The 24,752-nt window shown below is 37.0% G+C and overlaps 1 protein-coding gene across 1 annotated transcript in view; it reads left to right on the forward strand.

Annotated features, from left to right (window-relative positions):
- The first annotated feature begins 1,592 nt into the window (after positions 1–1,592).
- Positions 1,593–24,752, forward strand: part of LOC145692569 (inter-alpha-trypsin inhibitor heavy chain H4-like) — a 29,921-nt gene continuing 6,761 nt past the window's right edge. Inside the window, exons 1-3 of the mRNA XM_081767878.1 lie at positions 1,593–1,679; positions 6,933–7,089; positions 18,982–19,373. Of these exons, the coding sequence (XP_081624004.1) occupies positions 1,593–1,679; positions 6,933–7,089; positions 18,982–19,373 (636 nt within the window). The remainder of the gene's footprint in view (positions 1,680–6,932; positions 7,090–18,981; positions 19,374–24,752) is intronic.

The raw sequence follows: 24,752 nt of genomic DNA on the forward strand, positions 1-24,752 counted from the left end.
TGCCTGATCCAAAAACTAATCGTTGGCCAAGATCGCATTTTTTAAATCTACTTTTGGTTTTCCTAAAACTCTTGTTCCCGCATACAGTAGGACGTCAATAATCCGAACGTCAAAAATCCGAAACGTCAATTATCCGAACGCGGTCCCTAGAAGCTTATTACATTTTGTCTTAGCGTTAGCGATAAACAAACAATAGGGTTGTCCGTCGGTATTGTGTGAAGTCGGTGTTTTTACAAAAGCTCATTCACATGTAATTGCTTGTCATACATATTTTTTTTATTATTATTTTCCTTTAGGCCTATACAAGTTAAGTTTTAAGTGTGAGTTACAAGAACAGTACAATTTAGTGTACGAACAGGTTCTTCAGAAATATTAAATGTAAGTAGCCTTACGTACGGTATTGTAATTACTGTATGTACTGTATAACCACTGTATCGATAAAAGAGCTACCGTACAATATATTTAAGCCTAAATTGCATTTTCTTGGTCATTTTCGAAAATCCGAACAATTTCAAACTTCGAACTACCTGTGGTCCCAATTAGTTCGGATTTTCAACTTCCTACTGTAATTTAAAATGTCCTATTGATCGACAAAGAGAATATAAATGGCAAGTGACGCACCCATCAGGGAGAGATATATATCGGATCATAATCTTACCATCAATATTTTTTTGCGTGTGCGCATCCAAACAGCATCACTCAGAATTCGACCAGATACATGCGTAAAGTCACTCTTTCATTCTTAACAGGTTAGAATCACAGGCAGTGTGGATGGTTGGAAGGCTTTAAAAAAAACATTAAAATAGAATAATTTTGGTCGAATCAAAATCGAAATCGTGCTTTCTTTCAGTTTAACGTTTCAGGATTATATCTGTTGGGCTTACAGAGGCAATGATTAACTTCCTCAGACCTGGCCTTGGTTTGTGGTCGCTCAAGCGACGATCTGTTTTCCGTCAGTTGCCGTAACCACAGTTGACCAAAATTGAACAAAATAACTTCATTTGCATGTATAGCAACGGGGATCTTCAAATGAAACCCAAATATAACAATTCGTTTTTTTCTCGGGTCTGAGGAGGTTAAAGCAAGTGAATGATGAAGAAAGAATTGTTACAAAGAAAATATGCGAGAAAACCCATGGACATGATGCTGTGCGTCACAAACTTACTTTATCAGGGATCGAACCAGGGACTCCACACATCAGAATTAAACGCTTTACCACTGCGAATCAAAATCGAGAATAGTGACAGCTCACTTTAATTATTTATGTATTTATCATATTGATTTGTTCATTTATTATCATTACTGTTGTAACAATTGCTCTTGGAGCAAAAATCTAAAAAAAAAATCAAAATTTCACGAAATCAATATTAATACTGTTCCATTTTTTTCAACACTCAGTCAAAAATTCATTTTAATTAATTAATTAATAATATTCAATGGTATTCAAGAGCCATTATCTTTCAAACTCTATATTGCAGGTAAGTGGTGGTTATTTTGCTCATTTCTTTGCGCCGGAGGAACTGAAGCCATTTCGCGTCCACGTCATTTTTCTCATCGATGTTAGCCAATCAATGAAAGGAAAGCGACTTGAGATGGTGAAAGAGGCACTGCAGCATCTTTTGGACAAGTTCAGAGATGATAGTTACTTCAATATTGTTAAGTTCTCAAATAATGCTGTGGTACGTTGATTTATAGTATTATTTTATACCATTTTATACATAGAATAATGTTGTCAAGCAGTATTACTGTAGAAAACAGGGGGTGTATGGACGGAAGCTATCGATCCCAAAATATGTAAGTGTTGCTGACTAATATCAGTTAAGAGGCCCTATCACTGCGAAATTAAAATACCGCTAATTTTACAGTAATTGTGTGATATCTACAAATAGAAGAAAAAATAATCGAAAAGTGGAACAAGAACTCGCTAGACAATATTATTTTACATGACATACCGTTATCACGACTTACATGTCTGCTTTCGATTTCCAGCCATTTAGAAAATCGCCATTTATTTTCGAGTTTTTAAATAGTTGCAAACGGTAAGCTATTAGTTGAATTGTGATAAAGATACCTCATGGAAAATAATATTGTCTAGTGCGCTCTTGTTCCACATTTTGATTATCTTTTATCTATTTGAAGATATCGCATAATTACTGTAAAATAAGCGGTGATTTAATTTCGCAGTGATTAGATCTCTTAAGAGGTTTCAATGGGAAATGCTTTTATTTTAGTCAAATATAATTTCATTACATGTAAACAAGAATAGGATCGTGTGTGTGGATATTCTCATAATTAATGTCACGTTATAAGAGTGTTTATGAAACACTTATTTATAACAAACTTTCTCAACACATTGAAAATCAGGATTTTCCCGCTTTTATCATGTCTTCTTGCCAGCGCACCCGTATAAATCATTTCCGGTTTTGTAATAAGCTTTTTGAATATTGCTGTTTAATACTTAAAGTTGCATATGTGTATGTAACCTTCATTTTGAACTGTGTTTCAATATGCGAGCATGAGCATCATATGTGGTGCTCACCTTATTTTTCTGTGGGGCCATGAGCCATATGACCATATATGATGCTCATGCTCGATATCACAAATTACTAAACTATTCAGATTCTTGAGCATCATATATGATGCTCATTGTCACAAACTACTGCGAGACCATGAGCATGACATATGGTGCTCGGCTCCCATTGGTACATTTTCGGAAGAAGCAAAATATCGCGACAAAAATGTGACATGACTATCCATAATTGAGCCAAAGGTAAGAAGAAATTTATGGCCTCCTGGGAGCAGTACCCTCAAATCACCTTGGCAGTCAACCTGTTAATATTCAATTTTTCACAAAGTTCATTCCTTTATTAATATAACTGTTTTTTCGTTATTTTTAACGATTCCTGAGTAGTTTAATATTCTGTTTCATATGTTTACTGTACATGAAATTAGGCATGGAGATAAAAGATGTCCATCAGAATAAGAAAATAAAAATACTCTTTAAAAATATTTTTTCCACTGTTAGATCCTAATTTCATATACATTTTTAACTTCGTTCGCAATCCTTTGGGTTGAAAAGTTCTGATCTCCAAGATACGAAATAAATAGGTTTAGTTGTTCTGTTTTTAATATCCTATAGACCCGCTTGGTTTCCCCCTAATAAAATCTTTTAGGATAGTTACGGGACATTTCGACACACTAAGGGAAACGGGTTATAATATGAACTGAAAAGTGTAATTTAATGGGGGAAAAGGACAAAATGTATACGTGAATGCTTACACCATCTGTAAATCACAAAATGAGTTCATAATATTCATGAGCACAGAACTTGTATACAGCAATACGCAACAGAAACAAATTGGAATAACGTGGGGTAGAATTGGACATTAACGATGCGAGATTTCGTCAGTGGAAAATACTTCAGAACTGTTCAAGAGAGAACTGTCACATTCCGCAGACTACGCTCTTAATCATAAGAGTCGGACGTGAAATGTACGTCAGACCCATTTTGTACGCATTGCTCATGAAACCACTTCTTACACTTCATCATACATTGTACCCACGACTGACCATTCATGTTCTCAAGAAAAAGCCATTGTATGCGAGACAATATTTGCTGGTATCCACATTTTTTTAAAATCACTTACTAACGTTTCAACATTTACTGACTTCGTCCAAGGAAAACCCATTAGCACTTCGACGTTGTCGTTAAGAATGCTTTTGCCAGGAACTTCTGTCGGAACATCCCACAATTGTCTTCACACACAACCGATGGCAGCAGTTATCACTCTGGAGCAGGTTGTCCGTTCTCGTGCCATTACTACACTCCCGAGGTATGCTGTGTTTCACTTCCAACACCTTTCATGCTTCGGGAAACATACCTGCCAGTTAGCCCTTAAGTTCGGCTTTAATAATATTAAAATAAACACGTTTTTACCTGCGAAAACTACAACTTACCTACAAAAACAACAAGCTATGTTTTCCTAAATCTCCACAATTCGACAACATTTTCTTCATTCTTTGTGTAATGTAGCCGGGGGGAAGCACCTATTTTGTGGCGTTCCCGCTACACTCTCATTGTACCAGGGTTCCCAACTTCTTACAAATATCGGACTCTCTCGCATGTCGAAATGTCCCTAACTACCCTGTACTATGTTAAGGGTTTTCTATGAAACATTGATTTTTGTAAAATAAATAAAATCATTAGAGCCAATTTCACGAAAAAGCAATGTTTTGTTTCCACCCCATCAGTAAACTACATTAATTTTTGGGGGATTCATACCCGACTCCTAGAAAATCTTATCAAAAACTTAGATTAAAGATTTGGTTCGAATTTGTTGAATGATTTCAGCTCTGGATGAATATATATTCATCACAATGAACAGAAGGGAAAAATCCTTGGTATACATGTTGAGCTAAACTCTCGAATTCGATTTTGTCTACGATCACATATTTTCTTCTCTCTTATTGTGACTCAGAACTAAAAATATAATATAGTGAAATTAATTATAATAATACACGCTTGTTTCATCTAACTAAAATGCAATTATGTAACGCATTGTTTCTCAATCTTTCCCGCGTACTACCAAAGCATATTATTAATTAATATTACCGTAAGTCATACGTACCACACCAATGGCGTCTAGCGCATCACCAGTGGTACGCGTACCACAGATTGAGAACCCCTGATCTAACGTATTATTGTACAATTCAAACGATGTCTGGTTTTGGGAATTTTCTTACAAGCCAACTTATTTATAAGAAACTGAAAAATAGAAATTTAATATTGTAAGGGGGATTTACACTAGAACTTTACAAGTTACCCGCTCATGGAAGAAATCAAACACTAGAACCTTACAAGTTGCACGCTCTTGATAGAAATCAAACACTAGAACCTTACAAGTTGTCCGCTCTTGGAAGAAACCAAACACTAGAACCTTACAAGCTCCCCGCTCTTGGAAGAAATCAAACACTAGAACCTTACGAGTTGTCCGCTCTTGAAAGAAATCAAACACTAGAACCTTACAAATTGCCTCCTCTTGGAAGAAATCAAACACTAGAACCTTACAACTTGCCCGCTCCTGGAAGAAATCAAACACTAAAACCTTACAAGTTGCTCGCTCTTGGAAGAAATCAACTTCGAACCTAGTGCATTTAATTTATAATTAAAGAAACTGTTTTATCTAGTTTTGTTTTAAAATACAATTAGTTTCCGCTGTTCTAAGCGGGACAGGAATTCCTACTTTGCATATATTTACAAGGTAGGTAAATAACAATAGACCTACATTTAGGTATAGTAAGAGGAAATATAACTCAAAGCACACCTAAAAACTATTATAGTACTGAGACTAATTATAGTTGCTCATATTACTGAAAGTTTTAAAGTTCAACTTACACTACTAGAAGTTTTATAAAGGTAACCAAGAAAGTTCTGTCGCTTTTTGTCGAGGTCTGTGTTCCTTTGGACCTCACACCGTAAGCTGAATGCAAATAGAGATAAGATAAACGTCAGTTGTTGGTGTGGGTATATCCAGCATACTACCTGGTTGTAGCAAGTTCAGTTACACCGTGAACGTGCGTAAGGACAGAGAGAACATGGGATTTCCACAAAGCATCATAAGGACATCTATGCTGTACGAGTTCAAACTGAGGTTAAACGCCGCTGCAGCGGGACAGAAGGTATGTCAGTCTTTTGGTGAGGGTGTCGTGACTACGAGGATAGGGTAGCGGTGGTTTAACAATTTTAATGACGGTGACGAAACACTCGAAGAGACACCGTGTACCGGAAGACCAACACATGTAGAAAATGAAGATCTCCAAGCAGCAATTCAGAAGACCAGTGACCAAACATGTGGGGGAACTGGAACTACAATTCAGTGTGAGTGGAAAAACCATTAGACAGCACCTCCATCAACTTGGGAAGCACTACAAGTTGGGTCTTGGGTCGTTGGTTCCACATGATTTGGCTCCAGGCCAGAAGGCAATGCGAACAGACAACTGTGTTTCTTTGCTGTCTTGTTTGAGGAAGGGGGCATTTCTGGACAGGGTTTTGACACGTGATGAGAAGTGGGTCCTGTACAAAGCTTCACGGTGGTGTCATCATTGGTTAGAATCCCATGAATCGGTCCCAAAACAGCCGAAACCAGCCCCACTGAATCAGAATGAGGTCCTCAGATGTGTTTGGTGAACTTTTCGAGCCATCGTGCATAGAGATCTGCTGCCAGCTGGCCAGAACATCAATACAACAGTGTACTGTTAGCAGTTGAGCCGTGTTGAAGAAAAACTCAAAACTTTAGAGCCGGCACTTCTGAATCGGAAAGGAGTCCTCCTCTTACAGAACAACGCTAAGACCCACGCGGCTAGGATGACCTGGGACACCATTCTATGCCTCGGATGGGAAACACCATTGCATCCGCCATACTCTCCGGACATTACACCGTCCGATTATCACCTGTTCCATTCCTTGGACAATCACCTTAGAGGACACGAGTTCAAACCTCTAGTAGAGGTGCAAAATGCGCTTGATACCTTCTTCGCTTCACCGCCCACCAAGTTCTACCGCGATGGAATCCATGGCCTTCATGAACGTTAGCAGAAGGTCGTCGATATTGATGGTTATTATTTTTGATGTTCCAGATACGTCTTAGGTGGTACATTGATGTTCGAAGGTGGTGAGTGAAAAAGCGACAGAACCTTCTTGGTTACCTTTATACCTACTTTCTAAGGATTATCAACTTTCTCGCTGTCCTTAACATATTACATTGTGTATTGTAATTGGAGCACACGTTGTATTAACTCAAAAAACCAAGAACAAATGTCCATCTCTGGTAATGAAGGTTAAATACAATGTAAATTTCAACACTTGTTTAAAATTTTACTTTTCTCTCATTACTGTCTCTATTAGTAATTTTAATATACTCTTTCAACTACAGTATTGGGATCCGAAATCTCGCTTTGTGAATTCATCTGAAGAACCATTCCCATGTCGGAAGGAAAACAAAGAACCCACTCGTAAAATATATTTATCATCAAAGGCAAATATTACGGCTGCCAAAAATTTCATCAAAGATTTAGAAGTTGAAGGAAACGGTAGGTTTTTGTTTGTAACATTCCTTTTTATTAGAAAACTAAATCGAAATTACGGAAGTAAAGAAGAGGTTAATATTAATAAATTTGTTTGATGTTACACAGGTCAGTGGATGTTTTGATAGTAAAAATATTTCGCCTTATACAGAGTCGATTTAACGTATGATTAGCGTCGTACTAAAGACCTGACTACTGCAGAAAACATGTTAGTCGAACTCCTTAGTATGAAAGTAATCACGCGTCAGAAAGACTACATAAGGCCCATTGAATTTAATAAAATTACATAGAATCATTATCACGCGTACATATGTAACTTGATTGTTAAACTGGGGCCGCGGTGGCTCAGTGGTTGAGCGTTCACCTCTGGTGCTTCGGTCCCGGGTTCGATCCCAGCCCCTACCAAGTGAACTTTGTGGTGGACAAACACCGTATGCATGGGTTTTCCCTGGGTTCTCCCGTTTCCTCCCACTTTCTTCATCCACCATTTCATTCATTACTCATCATGAACGTCTCCTTTAGCCTAACCGGCATTGGGACGTAAAACTCAAAGACTTCATTTCATTTTATTTTTTGATTGTTAAACACTGTTATACTTAAAGAAATAGTAAGGTTTGGTAGTTATTATAATATGAATCATAAGTAATTTGGTCTCAACCGTGATCTTAATAAATTAACTACAATTTAACATTGATATTATGTCAGTAGATAATGATAATAATTTTTTTGTAATTTTTTCGGTAATATACATTAAAGTAAGCACTAAGTATGTGCTCTATTAAGGAATGGCAAACTGCTGTACTCCCAAAATCACTCCCAAAATCATGGTTACCTCCTTATCCAGAATAATTAGAGTTCAGTATGGGTAGTCTCGTAATTGTTAAATTATGTTGGTATTGCCAGGGTAAAAAGTAATCAAATTACCCAACTGTGCCGTAACTTAATTTTTTTGTGAGGGGGAAGCATTAATATTGGGTTGCTTTTCTGATTTTGGGCCCCATCTTTCTTTTACTCTTTATGGGTTTCCCGGATCCTGTGTGCCCTTCCGCACGGCAAGTTCTACCGAACCGTTAGTTACGCTCTTGGGCCCGTTCCATACGTGACAAGGAGAAAATATTGACAAATCTCAAAGCCATACGAATAAATATTATTTCTATTACCCCTAATAGTAGAAATGGGCCCACGACACATTTTTTGCTGAAATGGACCCACGACACATGTTTGTTTTATTTACCTTTTGTGTGCTGTTTTGTTTATGTAATGTAGTGAACCTGTTTGAGGCTTCATTTATAATTTCATGTTCGTATCGTATATGGAGTAAGAAAATTTTGTCTTAAAATGGGCCCCCCTCGAACGTTAGGGAGCTTCCCTGGAAGGCTGTTGCCCCCTGCCCCCTCCCACAAGTTATGGCCCTGTTACCCAATAACTTTACTGGTTTTTTTTAAGTTTACGTTACGCGTTACTTCTTCGTTTACAGCATAGGTGGAGAAATAGTTAAAAGACGGAATAAAAGAAATAATAGAACAGCAAAGTAAGATTCTAGCAGTGTTGCCACACTTGGTACAATTGTACCAAATTCAGCCCTTTTTATCATTCATTGGCCCGTTGGTACCACAGAGGCATTTTCAGCCCCTATAGTTAAAAAGTTGGTACAATTCTACCCAATTCAGCACCATTTAACAAATAAGCGAGAATGAAGTGCAATAATTTATATTTTAATATTTTATTATAACCTACTGATTACACACGAACTCGGATATGATTGATTTGTTGCTCGTTTTATATTTTTTTCATATTAGGGCATAATACTGCTTTGGATTATTAAGTCACTTTGAAATAAAGGCGCGTTTGATTGCCTTACAATACATACCGAAGATGATAACTGTTCCCCCTTTTAATTTGCGGACGGTGTTATACTTCCTACGTGCTAGAAAAGTTTCATCTACTTCCACGGTTGTTCGGTGTCCTCCTATTTGGATGTTTTTAAAACTTATTTTTTAAAGAACAGTTTCTTGATTTGGACAGTTGGAAGAGGGAGGAGTGTTCTCGAATTTTACCTTTTATTTTAGCTTCGTCTTATAGAGCTAGGTATTACACTGGTACAGGGTCGTGCCGTGGGGGTGGGGCGAGCGGGGCTACGGCCCCGGGCGCCGAAGTAAGGGGGCGAAAAATTCGGGAGGAAAAGGAAAAAAGATAGGAAAAATTGCTTGGAATATATGTATGGAGGGGGCGCCATCGTATACTCTCGCCCCGGGCGCTGATTTTCCACGGCACGGTCCTGCACTGGTATAAAATAATGAATTCAGCCCTTTTTGTTGGAATTTGGTACTATTTTTCAGCCTACTCCATAGCTAGGCTGTGGCAGCACTGGATTCTAGTCTTGCATAATGCTTTTAAGTAACACAAATAATCTTACTTCTTCAACAATTATATTGAATTCGTTCAACTTATTTTTTTTCAGTTATTTCGTTATAAAATATGACAGTGATTTCCTTATGGCACTTCGCTTCGAGATGCTGGCAGATACAGCACACGTCTCTCTCGGTTGTTTTTTCTTCTTCTTCTTCTTCTTACGAAGTTAAGCGAGAATATTGTGTGACATTTTGAAGACATTTGTACTTGGATACAGGATTACTGGTTAGCATGTTATTACTTATTTTTGTGTATTTTCCTGTGTTAGTGATCTTTCAGAGCACATAACCTAAAGAGGAACTGTAATTTTTAACTTTATTTTTGACAGGCGCTTTCGTTCATCCTAACCTGCTCATGTCTTATTATTCCAGTGGTAAGGAAAATAAATTTCTGAGTATGTTTGATCTTTCTAGTATCTGGCCACTGAATTCTATATTTTGTGTGTATACAAAATTATAAAACTGTTCATATTTATGAAAAAAAATCAACTCCTATCTTTGGTGCTGTTGAATTTCTGCATGCAGAAGGAGTAGTTAGTACAGTACATTTAATGAATGTCAAAAAAATTACATTGTGAACAGGTTTTCTTGGTCTAGCAGCCAGGTAAATACTGTTATATCTTGCACTATTGCATATCTTGCATGTCTAATACTGCAAGATATAACAGTATTTACCTGGCTGCTAGCCCGAGAAGACCTGTTCACAATACGTCGTCAGGAAAGCTTCAATAGATACTGTCAATTACGTTGTTACAAAATTTCGAGTTTATGATCCTACTTGATGCGGCTATTTCGTTGTCACAAAAACATTTTAGTGCTTACGGTAAAATGATTGAAGTGGAAAAATCGTATTGGAAATCCGCCTTTTCTGCGTGATCTAGCTAATTTAGTTCGTTTAATTTATTTACATTTACAGTAGTGGCGTATTTAGGGGACTGGATATCGGTCTCAAACCCCCCCCCCTCCCGAAATGGATAAATTTACATATAGTATATATAATAACTGTACACCTACGTAGACCCAGTATATATACACCTACTCAGGAGAATGTGCATAGCCCCCCCCCCCGAAACAAAATCCTTAATACGTCACTGATTTACAGAAACATATTCCCTCGAAATTCATAGTTCATTAGCACTACTTATAAAACTCAACTGATAGCTTATCGTCACCTGTCTGATCAATTTTTCGTGAAATTTGAGGCTAGTTTTTCACCATAAATGAAAGGCTTAAACCCAGTTAACGTTCTTACGGTTTGATCTATGTCTCGTACAACGGATGGCTCTGGCTACACTACAATAACATCCTATAGAAGTGTCTTAACACTCAATTGGTGTAGTGAATTTTTAGTGCGTAGTTAATGGCATGAGGTTCCTGGGACCCCTTATTAATTATTGAATATAAGAAGGAGCACAATTACTTTTGAAAGACAAATTTGCTCTAATTATACATTATAGTTACAGGGCATAACGCACTAAAGATATAATAAAGAAATATAGCAATTTGCATGCTATAAATTGCTTATAACAAGTCTGGTATAAGTTTTCTAATGTAAATAAACATAGTTTCATATATGGCTACACTGACACTGATATGCTAAGTACAGTAAACGAAGTCCTCAAAAATATTTTAATGGAATGAAATACATTTACAAATTTGTGAAATTTTTGATATATATATATATTGTTACGGTGTAACATTAGCCTGGTCTTGAAACTAGGGGAAGCCGCCACTGATTTATTTCGGCCACTACTGACATGAAGTGACCCTACTCTTGAGGAAAGTCGGTAGAGGATCGTTATTGAAATTTGGTTCTTGTAGGCACCATGCCAACATGATTGTTATTTTTAGTGTCTTTTTAATTCTCCCACACCTTTGGAAAAGGTAACAGAGCAAGCCACGATAGAAGGATTGACGTAAATAAGTAGCCGATGATAAACACGTATTAAATTATGAGCAAACAATTCCGTGAAGTACGTGACGAACAAAAGTCAGAGCGTTTCTGAGATCTCTATTCTACGCAATTAAGAAAATTACGGAATTGAGTTCTCCTGAAGTATGACGCTCAGAATCATTCTAAATTCGTCAGTGTCTATGCACATCCTAGAAGTCTTGGGTTGCGTTATTTTTCCAAAGGAAGGGAATGACAGGGTTTGATAAAATTGTGCAGCTTTATCTCAAAACCAAAAACTAAGAACGGCTTCTGCCGACTCAGTTTCTGAGTGGGTGATCTTACGTCATACGGCGCATATAAAAATTAAAAACAGAAATTCTCGAGGTGATTTTGGGGGTGAGTCTTGTGTGGTGTTCGCCTTGTGCGGGTCTTGGTTCAACATCGTCGCGCGGAGTGTCAGTCAACACTTCATGTAGAAGTTTCTTCAGGTATGTAAGAAATGAATTTTTAATATTTACTACTAAACGGCAAAGAAAGTGCAGATATGAAGGTTGGGAGGCTGAAACTTCGGACTTTAACAACTTTCCGTCATTCAGATCATTAACTCTAGCTTAGTAAATTATTTTTGCAATACTTTCCTTTTTGGGACGTAGGTAGACCACCTTACAGTCGTGAGATAACCAGTGAAATCAAGGATATTCAATTTGGTGTTTAATATTATAAAAATAAACTGCATAAATGATTAAAATATGATATCGAAGACGACTCTTGTAAACCTCAATGAAATGCTGGGTTACTTTGGAATTATTGTTTTGTAATTTTATTGTATATATTATTTTAACTAGTCTTGTAATAAATGTGCTAGCTTAAAAGGATTATTTCATTTTTTATGGATTATTGTTCAAGAGTTAATGACTACTAACAGCTGTTTGGAGGATTAGTCGATAGACATATTATGCTACTCGATCCCGTTAGTGTATTGTAGCTAACGTCCCCGTTTTCTTTATAAGTATCCTGTGAACTTGGCACTGATGACAGAAGGTTTTCTCGAGGCTGTTTAGATAGCTGACTACTCACTATCTTATCCAAGGGACATGATACTGGGAGTTGCTTAAGCAAGTACTAAACTATAATAGAGTGTGAGACGCGACTGTGAACGAAAGGTTTACTGGAATCGAACCTTCTCTATGAGTCTCACTCTTCTTCAATCTTACTCTTCCGACACCTACTCTCTGTGCATTCTCAACAACGTAAGACTTGCTTAAGGAAGATTAGCCTAGAGGAACAGTCTGGGACCAACCTCGATAATGGCCTCATGGGAATCTAATACCCATATTTGGTAAAGTAAGTATGTTTCTTTTTCAGGATCCTTCTAGGAACCACATAACTAGTGTTCTGCATACTTACGCAGTAACTAAATTAGGGTCGCCACTTGACCCTTGCCAACTCCCTCAGATTTTAGTGTAAAATGCAGTGTGTACACACACACAAATATATATATCGTAATAATATATATATATATATATATATATATATATATATTAGTTTTTTTCAAATCTGCAAAGGTCTGTTTTACCTTACTTCTCACTGCATCATTTTAATATTCTGAAATATTATCTAACACATTCACAGTAGATAAGACAACATTGTCAGTAAGACTGCACTTTGAGCAGAACAAGTGATTTTGGGTTTTGTTTTAGTTTCTTCCCCAATCTTGCAAATATAAGATCTTCACAAAACATAGCTGAGCGAGCGAAGAGAGTTAGAAACTCCACAGGGCTAGTTTTAGTATTGGTTCCTTGAATGTTTTGCTCAGAATGTACTTTAGCCAGTATGTCAACCATGTTGTTCGAGAAAAAAATGAATAAAAATTTTTTTAAAATTTACAAAATTATGAACACCGTCCTCGAACAAAATAGTGACACAATTAGTGATGTGCGGTCCCTGGGACTGCACCAACTTCAAGGAAACGCAACAGTGTTGCTTGAACATCCGAACTCTACAGCTACTTGTAGCTAACTGCGAGCCAGTGTTGTCAGGTTCAGTATAACAGACTTCCCGCTCAAAGCCCTGAAATTTCCCGGTCGGTTGCAAAATTTCCCGCCAAGAAAGAATAATTAATTAATCATATTAATAACTTCAAATTAAAATCAAATAACTCTGAACAATCAACCAGAAGTACATCCTTCCCTCCGGGAGGAAAAACCTATTATGAGGCCATCCTTCTATTTTTATCTGTCTTTATTTGGTATAAATATACATGTTTGTGTGTGTGTGCTACTTCCAAGTATTATAGCCTTCCATCTTTCCCCTCACTTTACCCTTCAGTGAATGACTGGCCATAAATAGGCTATAGTAAGCAAAGAGCCATAAACCCTTCCTCCCTTATATCTTCTCGTAGAGTTTCATTTGGTTCAGTTTATAAAACCGTCTTGCTGTCCTGGTTCTTTTAACCTTCAAAGAAGCTTCCAATCCATGAATTATTCCATGAGCAAAGAGGTGAAGATAAGGAATGAGAAAGAGACGACATGAAAAGGATGAGAAGTTCACAAAAGTTCCCATTTTCAACGAGAATTGCCCGTTTTGCGGGAAATTTCCCGCCATCTGACAACTCTTCATCGAGCGAGAAAGGTACTAGGAATGGCACGAATTCAAGGTCAATCGTCTGTTAGAGTAGGAAGAAGAAAACATGTTCAGTGTCCGTGGTACTTCACGTCACTAATTAAGGGTTAAAGTTCTTCCCCTTCAGAATTGAAAAGTTTTTCCTGATCTTTCTACACTTTCATCTGTGGTTCTTGCCTCAAAGGCCGCCTATTTATCATATTCCTTCAAAACCCTTGGAGCATTTTTCTGACTCAATTCTTTCGAAAGACAGATGACCCTGTACAATAGGTAATGTTCTGTTTGTTTACTTCGTTCGCCGAAGATACCTCTGTCAACAACAACACTCGTATCGAATCTTTCGTATGTTTTGACGTCCAATACAACCAGGGGCGTCATTTCAGACTTCGCTTGGAGGGGGCAAGAGCACCACAGACAGAGGACTTTCACGTTTTGTACTAGTATATTAGTAAACAATCTATTAATGTTTATGTATTCCTCAAACTCTTCGGGGGGACAATTGCCCCCTCCTGCCCTCCCTAAATGACGCCCCTGAATAAACTATGGTGTTTACTTCATCATTAGTTTGTGTGAAACCTGTTTCTTCTCAGATCAGATTGAATATGCCATACTCGCAAACATGAAAAGACGTAGTGCAATCACAGGACAATAAAACTGGTTCCTTTGTGTTACGCACTCGTGATCTTCGATCCAGGTACGTAGCCAGGATTAAGCAATAGGGGAGGTCCGTGACGAAATACTGTGGTTATCACACCAGGGGGCTCGATCATTACAAACTATTTTACTGGTAACATATATTTTTGTTCGTTTAGCCAACATTTCGTAATGGGAGGGGGAGGGGTGAGTGACATGAAACCTGTGGTCACACATCAAGAGATCAATCAATCTAAACTATTTTCTGGCAACATACCCATATTGGTTTCTTAGGACAATAAAATGAGGATATGTTAGTAATAATTTTAATAGAAAAAAAAACTATGAAGAAATCTTGAGTAAAAAAAAAATATTAAAAATATTGAAAAGATAGTCTTTTGAGGTTATTTGAACTCGGCTCTATTTGTCTTCTTTCTTCTTTTTTCTCTTATCTTCGTTTAATGCCTTGAAGGACAGCAATAAGATCTCTTTCGGGAATAAAGACATCCTATAAAATGGATTAGTGTTGCCGCGAAATTCAAAATGGCTCATATTATTGGTGATTCTGGGCATTTCTTAAGTTCTACCTGAGAGTCTATCTTATTGAACCGGTTTATCGATCGTCACTTGTAGTCCATAGGATTAACATGAAGATAGATAGAATTCGAAATGTTTCGTTACAATAATATCCAGTATGAACTTGATCCTCCCCCCCCCCCGTACGTTTCCTCCACACAAAGCTCCTCATAAGACCAAGCGCTTGTTGTAGCTTTATATTTTTTTTAAATCTGATTCATCTTTTCCTTGTTTCTTTTTGTTTAATTCTTCCTTAATATTTTTTCATTTCTGGACCCAAAGCGGGGTTCCGGTCCCCCCGGACCCACTCGTTCTTGGCTACGTGCCTGATTCGATCACAAATCACAATGGGTTACCTCCGATTCCAAAGTCACCTAACTAACCCCTTGAGCATATACACAGCCATAGCGTATCTTTGGTAAGGCGTATTTCCAATTAATTTTTATCAATATGTGCACCGTCCTGCGAAGTTGTTATTCTGGTATTTCCTCAGCTTTTGTAATTTCGATGTTTCGCCTGTTCCTCAGAAAGTTTGTTTTTTCTGTTACACCTAAGCATGAGTTTCTTTTGTTATTTCTCAACCAACAATGACAGTGATTGAAAACAATTGTTTATCATGTATGCTCTATTCAAAATCCTAATGTTAAATCTAGCTTTAGCGAACCATGTAGAAAGCATTTGTTATTGAAATTTATCCTAACAAATAAGTGATGCATTGCGTGATTTCATGATGTTATTTTATTTTTTCTTATTTCGAACTCTTAGATTAGTCAATCTTATCTTAAATACAGAGGTTATTAAAAGAGACTATTTATGCTCGTATTGTTATAGCTATTGAGAAAGGGCTCTGCATTTCTATATTCAGATTTACTCTATAATTAATTGTTATGTAGGGTTGCCATACATCCGTATCTGGTACGGACTGCTTGTATTTTTGGGTCCATGTCCGTGTCCGAATCGTACAAAGCATGGAGTAGGAAAATGACCGTATTTGACAGTTTTTGGAGCCGCCCGGAAATTTCCAAGTCGGGAATCGCTAAAATCTCGGGCGGAAAGAATGGTGTTTTCATCATAGGGTATATAACTTATATAAATTTCAGTTACTATTAATAAAGTACGTTATGTTTTTAAAAAATGTCTCATTTATCCATTCCAGGGCTCTTTTGGTTAGATTTAATATATGTAATTTAATTGCATGATTTATTATGTTTGTGTTAATGAAAAGAATGTAAAACATGTTAGTTTCCGATAGTGTTTTAAGTATTACAGTAAACAATTGTGTGATAACCTGAAAAGGTGATTTTTAAGTAAGAAATTTCAAAATGTTTTGTGTTTGGGCACCGTATCTTTGATGGGTCGTCATTTTAAGGATTGTCCTTATTTTGAAAAAATAAAAATAAAAATATGGCAACACTATTGTCATGCTCCCTATCGTTCCAGGGAAATTTTGATGCTACATTAATCCCTGACTTAGTACCCATTGTTTTTAGTAAATGTACCAGTGCTGGGAACTTCAATAGCACCGCTTTAATTCCGGATAATTTGAAACCTTAACTCTTTTGTAGAATGATATTTCTATGAGTTTTAAAATATCTTTACCTGCATGTTAAAATTGTCTTGATACAGATAAAAATAAATGTGTAAGCCTCAGATTATTCTCGAACTGTTTTGAATTGCTGGCTAGAGTTGTTGAAATAACTATATTTAAGCACTGTAGAACTGTTTCTCTGGAATCGAACAGTGAGCGTAGGCCATATATCTGTCATCTTCACCATGCGGTTATGTCATGACATATCTATTATTAACATAGAACGGGACGTTTGAGAGGTGTCGCAGTCTTAGCAATGACCAACTTTCTTAGAAATCTAGACAACGATAATTCTTACATAAATATGCACAAACATTGTGTTTATGGTGAAATGAAAGAATAGAGTTTTTGGGGGGAGGAATAATTTTAATGCGTGTCATTTTATGTTTATTCGTGTCTGTTGAGACGTCCCAAATACCGAATCATGACTAGGCAAATATGAAACGAGTCCATACCTTATACTGATGATGTAAAATAAAGGTGTCTGGAGGATACAAGTCCTGTAGATCAATCAAGTCAGTTCCTAGCTTCGCTACGATGTTCTTTTGCTCCTAAAATGCTTCGATTATTGAAACATTCGCGTTTCGTTTCTTGACTAGTGCTAAGATCGTGCACTTACTGTACTCGTGGTTAAATACTAAATACGTGTACCCACGAATATACTTCATTCATCTTATTTATCAATGCATGGAATTTGAGTCTTTGAGTTTTACGTCCCACGATTATGCCGGCTAAGCTAAAGAAGACGGTGATGATGAGAAATGAATGAAATGGTGGAATAAAAAATGTGCGAGGAAGCGGGAGAACCCCGAGGAAACCCACGCACACGATGTTTGTCCACCACAAAGTTCACTTGGCACGAACTGGAATCGAACCCTGGACTCCATGTATTAGAGGTGAACAGTCCACCACTGAGCCACCGCGGCAATGCATGAACTTAGACGATGACGTGTGTAAGATAGATGAGAAGCACTTGTAAACAAATTCAAAACAGAATAGGGGGTGCGGTGGCTCAGTGGTAGAGCGTTCACCTCTGGTGCATGGGGTCTCGGGTTCAATCCCAGCTCCCGCCAAATGAACTTTGTGGTGGAGAAACACTGTGGGATTCTCCCGTTTTCTCCCACTTTCTTCATTCCACCATTTCATTCATTTCTCATTATCACCGTCTCTTTTAGCCTAGCCGGCATAACCGTGGGACGTAAAACTCACACATTCCATTTCATTTCACTTTTTTTTTTTCAAAACAGAATTACAAAGCAGTTTTTACGCATAAAGGATTCACAAGTGAATCACAATTGAGTTTTGAAATATCCAAAGTTTCCTTTCACTGTTCTTTGTAAGTCATGTTGAAGAGTAATGAACAAGTACTGTATAATCACGGACAAAAAGTTTAATAATTGACTTGAACAGAGTTCGTGACAGTACCACATAATCTTCATTTAGAAGATATATCCCGTGTTCGAATTCTCAACAGGCTTCGGTTTCATGACCGGCACTTCCCAATTAAGAATTTGTATGTACAGTAAGCAGCACGGTGGCGTGGGTAGTACTACGGGTGAGACTCTAGTATTTTAAATGGTGATGCATCACAGCAAGAGAAAGCATCAGTTACATGCGGACATTTGCTCTCACCTGCTTTTGTGAGTCACTATAGTAAATGGAGAAGTCTCATCCGCAGCACGAAAGACCACAGTCCGTGGTGTTTCCATCAGAAAGTAAGTTATCCAAGAAATACTCGTAAATCTGGAATTATGATTCATAGTGTATTTGCTGCCGACAGTAGCGAATCATGTGGCCCAGTTATAAAGCTTCAAATTCCACTGCAGTCGAATTTCTTAGGCGGTTACAAAACATAGAACGAAAGATTAGTATTGTAATAGACTGTAACGTAAGTTGTGTTATATTTCAATAATATTTTATAAAAATTATTTTAAGATTAACTTGTCCTATTGTCTGTCTACTTGTGTTTTGAAATTTAGCGTCTATGTTCAGCACGGAGGCTATTTGAGACAGAAACCTAGAGTTTAAGGTAAAATCTGAACTACGGAATGTAAAATCTGTTCAAAATTTAATGCTCTTCCACCAGGAATCGAATACGGGATTAAAATGTCTCCATTCAAACACGTATAATTAGTTGTATTTGTTTATTTAATGATATTCTACTTTGATTTCAGTGTCTGATATATTCGAAGCGCTTAGCGAAGGACTTGAATTAACACGACAAGGAATCCGGTTCTTCTTACAACAGGGAATGCTCACATTCAGGCCAGAAACTATAATCGTTGTTGTCACAGCCAAAACTGAATTTGGCGAAGATGAGAAATCGCCTGACTATATTCTGGAAGCTATTCGGAAAGGAACAAATAGAACCAAGCCGGAGATTTTCTGTTTTGCCTTAGGACCTGACGCTGATTACAATTTTCTTAGAACTTTAGCTAATGATAACAACGGATTTGTTCAAAGATTGTTTGAAGAAGATGAAATTACGGAACAAGTAGACAATATATTGAAGGAAATCGGGTTTCCAGAGATGGCTCAAGTACATATTGAGTACAAAGAGGACGAGGTTTGTATCTCAGGTTAGATTTATATTTATGATGTTAACTAAGTTTTGCTATCATAGATTTGATCAAAGATAAAACGAAAATAGCAGTAAGTTTCTGAATGCTTTCTAAAGCTAGCCGTGCATTGACCAGAGAAAAGGATAACAACGTTGATGCAAAGCGAACAGAAGATGCGGGGTGACAGGCCTTAGTTAATTGGCCATTTGACTCAATCAAACCGATGGAGAGGCTTTTGACTAGCACGGTACTCGAGTAAGTATGTGGTACTAGGCCGTAATCTATTGTTCATAGTTTGCTTATATCCTGATGTTCTGTCCTCTTAACTGGTCCGTCATTTCGTCAATATGAGGCTAGCTTAAGAGTCCTTCATTTTTCCCATTATATTTCTGCTTAATAATATTAATTTATATATTACTTTTTCGTAAAATTGATTCGTTCAGTCCCAAAACGCTTTTGTCCATTTACAGAAAGTGCCAGAAAACCGAGAGAAACTGTAGGATCGATGCGTTTTGTAGAACTAGAACTATTTGAAGATCTTCAAGTTTTTCATGTGAACACTGAAGTATTCCCAGTTCTCTAAAACATACAGATCCTACATTTTTTCTAAGGTTTCTAGGATATGCTGTAAATGGACAAGAGCCGTTGGCATAGGGATGCGCACGAGACAAGATTTGTGGCTGTGTCGTCTCGAAAATGTGCTGTAACAGTGATGTCTCGACTTAAAAAAAAAGTATGTTTCTCTATTAGAAGAGCCGTGTTTCGACTCGTCTCGTGCGCATCCCTACGTTTGGAGCTGGACGATTCAATCAATTCCTGCATTTTAAGCATTTTAAAGTTAATTTATCTGTCATCTCGTGTAGAAGCTGGACATGTTGTCAAAAACACAAATATTAGAGTTGTAGTGGGTATGCCTCGCAGTGTTGCCAAATTAGTGGTTTTTTGTGGTGATGGTTTTGAATTCTTGTTTAATAAGGAGTCTTCATATATATAGTGTGGAGGAGGTGTTTAGTGGATTGTGAATGATTTTTGGTGTAATTCTAGTTGATTTTTAATAGCAATCTGGCTGTATGATGTATCTTGCTCACTGATCATGTTTCTGCTCTTTTTGACGGAGGAATACCCAGAAGTATCACATTACTAATAGAATCAAATCGAGCAGCTTCTATTCAATATTCCACCTGATGCAAACAATTATTTATTTTACTTAATTTGATTTAATTTTATTTTTAGCTTGTCGCCCCTTTCAGCACCGAGGGTATATGAGGCGTGGAAGTACAACGTAACACGGAATCCAAACCATGTGACCTCCTGCCGGGAATATAAGCCGGGTCACTCACGTGAAAGGCCCGTACGCTAGGAATTTTGACTTTAACGACATCCGCTATGATTATGACATTGTGCAGGAAGCAGAAAAAAGACAAACCTGTTCGATCCAAAAATGAAATTATTTGAACTCTCGCGTTGTGATGACCATGGATTATGTCAGTTGTAAAAGATATACACTTGATGAATTCATTGTGAATTTAAACCAGCTCGAGGGTATTATACAGACGATGCAAGTAACATGATTGGAATCGATACAACGATGTGTATCAGGAGGGCACTCACAGGGAGCTCTGGTAGGTCCGGATCCAGGCCCGTATCCAAGGGGGGTCTAGGGGGGCCGGGTCCCCTCTAAATTTTTGCTGGCCCCTAAAAGTTTTACAGTAGGCTTTCAAAAGATCTATAATATGGTTATGAACTATCATATGGTTGGATCGGCCCCCCTAACTTCAGCCGGGCCCCCCTACAGTTTTGGGCTGGCTACGGACCTGTCCGGATCCCGTCAAACTTTCTAACTTAATCAGGAAATGATTGGTGTAACATGAAACTTTGTAGTTTTACATTTCATCTGTACCATTTCTCTCATAAAAGAACAATCTAGTTTTATTTTTTTTCTGAAAATATAGGCGAAAGTATTTTACAATTACTTATTGTCTTTTCGGGTGCAAAATAATATCTGTTCAAAACCACATTGACCTGATGGCTTGCAGCATTGGATTCCCGCAAAGCTTGGGCAACTCCTAACAAAACTTTCTGAGTATGCGCGTGCTAATCTGAAAAAGCAATTTTAAATGGTTATCAATAATTATATATGAATATTTTACTTTATATTCATTAATAAGAGGGCTACAGATAGAATTGTTAATATTTTGACTAAACGAATTTCAACGTCATATTTTCTTGTTGTCCCGTTCAAGTTGGTTAAAAAATATATGTGCATGGCCTTGTCAGCATTTTTAATACTGATTGGTGACTAATAATAATCTATTGTTTTATCTACTTCAATTCTAATTGAGAACTCTAGCAGCAGTGTTGCCAACAACCTCGGAAGAAAATAGGCTAGATGGCCTTCAGAAATAAACCTTTTTACGCAGAAAATGGCTACATTTTGAACTGCTAACCAATAACCCACATTGTAGATTTTAAACCCACCTTTTTTGTGTGTAGGATTGTGAGTTATAGTCTAATTTAAAATATTGAATTTTATTCGCTGAAGACTAACAAACAACATACATGACTTTAAATTACAATAAAATCCGTCAACAACTCATCCGATTTGGAAAGTCAACAGCCATATTCAGTTGAAATAAGTCATCATTGATAAGGTTGCAGCTAGCAGAGACGCTGGAACTGGATGCACCGTAATTGGATTGTGTTTGTGTAGACTGTCATTGTCCCAATTTTTAGTAGTACTTCTTTCGACAGGTCATACTCCTTACAAACACTGCTTATTTCTCCGTATACACATGTGAATAATCATGATTTACATTGAGAGTTTTCAAGCTAATTAGATATCCTACTGTGAAATTTTCCATAATTAGAAGATTTGCTTTGTTATAATTAAATACAAAGTAATTATTTGCTGAGCAAAACTATATATTTTCATTAAAATTCAACACGTGTTACAGCTTCACCAGCTACTCTTTGGCTTGATCATACACTATGTGATACAGGATAACTCTACAATCGTATATACATACAACAGCTGAGAGATCATTCTTCTGATTGGCTCCTGGCAGCAGCAATTCCTTCCAATTATACTTATTTGAAAATTTCTATATAGATGCTTTATATTGTTGCTAATTACACAAAATGACAATCTTAACTAATTTAAACCAATAATTAATTAACTTAAACATTTAAGTAAATAATTATGCACACACACACACATATATATATATATATATATATATATATATATATATATATATATATATATATATATATATATATATATATATATATATATGAATGTGAATATATATATTGATTGTTGTACATGTTATATATGTGTATATGTATGCATATTTAGGTGTAATAGTGTTTACATGTTTACTGGTATTTAATTATATATATATATATATATATATATATATATATATATATATATATATATATACGAGGTGCATCCAGAAAATAAGTTTCCCACGCGTCCCATAGCTAGAAAACCATATGTTGCGCGAAGCGACTGCATGCACGTGAGACACTAAGGTCCTAATAAGACGCATGTAAAATATTAAAAAATGCGACTGCATGACATTGTAAATAAGTAAACTGTATTCCTTAAAAGTTAGGCTGTGCACTGCAACTTAAACCCACTTAGATTAAGTATCAGGGCTTGAAATGAAAATATGAAGTCCTATTTAAATTATAATTTATTATAACTGAATTATGACAATAAATCTTTAAAACTGAAAGTACAGTGGTTCGCTTGTCAGAGGAGACTTATACCCACAATGATGAATGACTTTTTCTCAGGCATGCCAGATGGCAGAGTTTTGCTGAAGCTCCTCCCCAAAGTTGGAGAAGGTATACTATAGGAAAAGAGAGGGTACTTACACGGCAAGCGTTCCAAACTCCATTGCGGTTACTAGTGATTCGATCCAGAGCGTATGATTCGATGATGTGAATTGTCATGCTCAATGTCTCTTACCCGTGCTTTCTATATTCTTCAATTTCGTGATGTATCACGCAGAAAAATCCAAAAATTGTTTTTCAATAAGTGTGCTGCTATATTTTTATCTGGGAAGTCCATACGTTTGTCATCAGATGTGTTTATGTTTTGAAAAAAAGCAACGGGCCAAGAAGCTTACAAAAAAGTCAACTGGCTGTTGTTGCTCTTGATGGGAAAGTTTGTTTCCTATTCACATAACTAACCTTGACCATATATTGTCACTTTCTGTTACTATCCTCACCTTCCGTGTACGAAAATATACACTGAAAATACGTTTCCATTAATTTCAGTTTTATATTTTAAAAAAAACCTTATTATTATTATGTGCATATTTATTATATGACACATGCACCAGCGGAACTTTCCAAGTGTTCTCAGTAGCACCGCGGCAGTGGTTGAACACAGACGTTCCTATTCCAGCTCCCGCCGCGTGTGAAGTGCGAGCAGTGATAAAGTTCTTGAATGAACAGGTCATAGCGCCAATTGAAATCCATCGTCAGCTGTTCCAAGTCTATGGACCGAACGTCATGAGTGAGTCAGGTCTACGGGCCGAACAAAGTCCACAAGGTCGTCTGTAATGACGGTTGGCCTCTCACTGCGCTCTTTATCATGCACATTTTGGCGTTCTGCTGCAATTTGTCTACACCAGCAATGCATCATCTGCTTGCTTATGACGTTAGGCCCATAGACCTGGCACAGCTGATGATGGATTTTAATCGGCGCTATGCCCTATACATTCGAAAACTTTATCACTGCTCAGACTGCACATGCAGCGGGAGCTGGAATAGGAACGTCCATCTCCAACCACTGCCACAACGCTACTGAGAGCACTAGGAAAGTTCAGCTGACGCATGCGCCTTGCTAAGACCTTACTCTCTCACGTGCACGCAGTCGCTTCGCGCAACATACGGTTTTCTAGCTATCGCACGCGTGGAAACTTATTTTTAGATGCACCTCGTATATATATATATATATATATATATATATATATATATATATATATATATATATATATATATATATATATATATATATATATTAATAAATACCAGTAAACGTGTAAACACTATTACACCTAAATATGCATACATATACACATATATAACATGTACAACATTCAATATATATATTCACATTTTATACTTTAAGCTTTTGTAACAATTTATTCCACTGTTGGTTTATGTTAAGTTCTGAGTTCCAGTTCATTGCTTTATTACCCTCCATTTCAATATATCGTGCCTCTTTACATTTTCTGACTATGTTTCTATCTTCATGGCCTAGAATTTTTACTTCTTTCCAATTTACTGTATGCCCCATGTCCCTTATGTGTTTGTAGGCCGCATTTTTCCCCTCTCTAGCCTAACGTCATCTTTATGTTGTTTTA

Source organism: Thermobia domestica, chromosome 8, assembly GCF_964235325.1.
Source record: "Thermobia domestica chromosome 8, izTheDome1.hap1.1, whole genome shotgun sequence".
NCBI lineage: Eukaryota > Metazoa > Arthropoda > Insecta > Zygentoma > Lepismatidae > Thermobia > Thermobia domestica.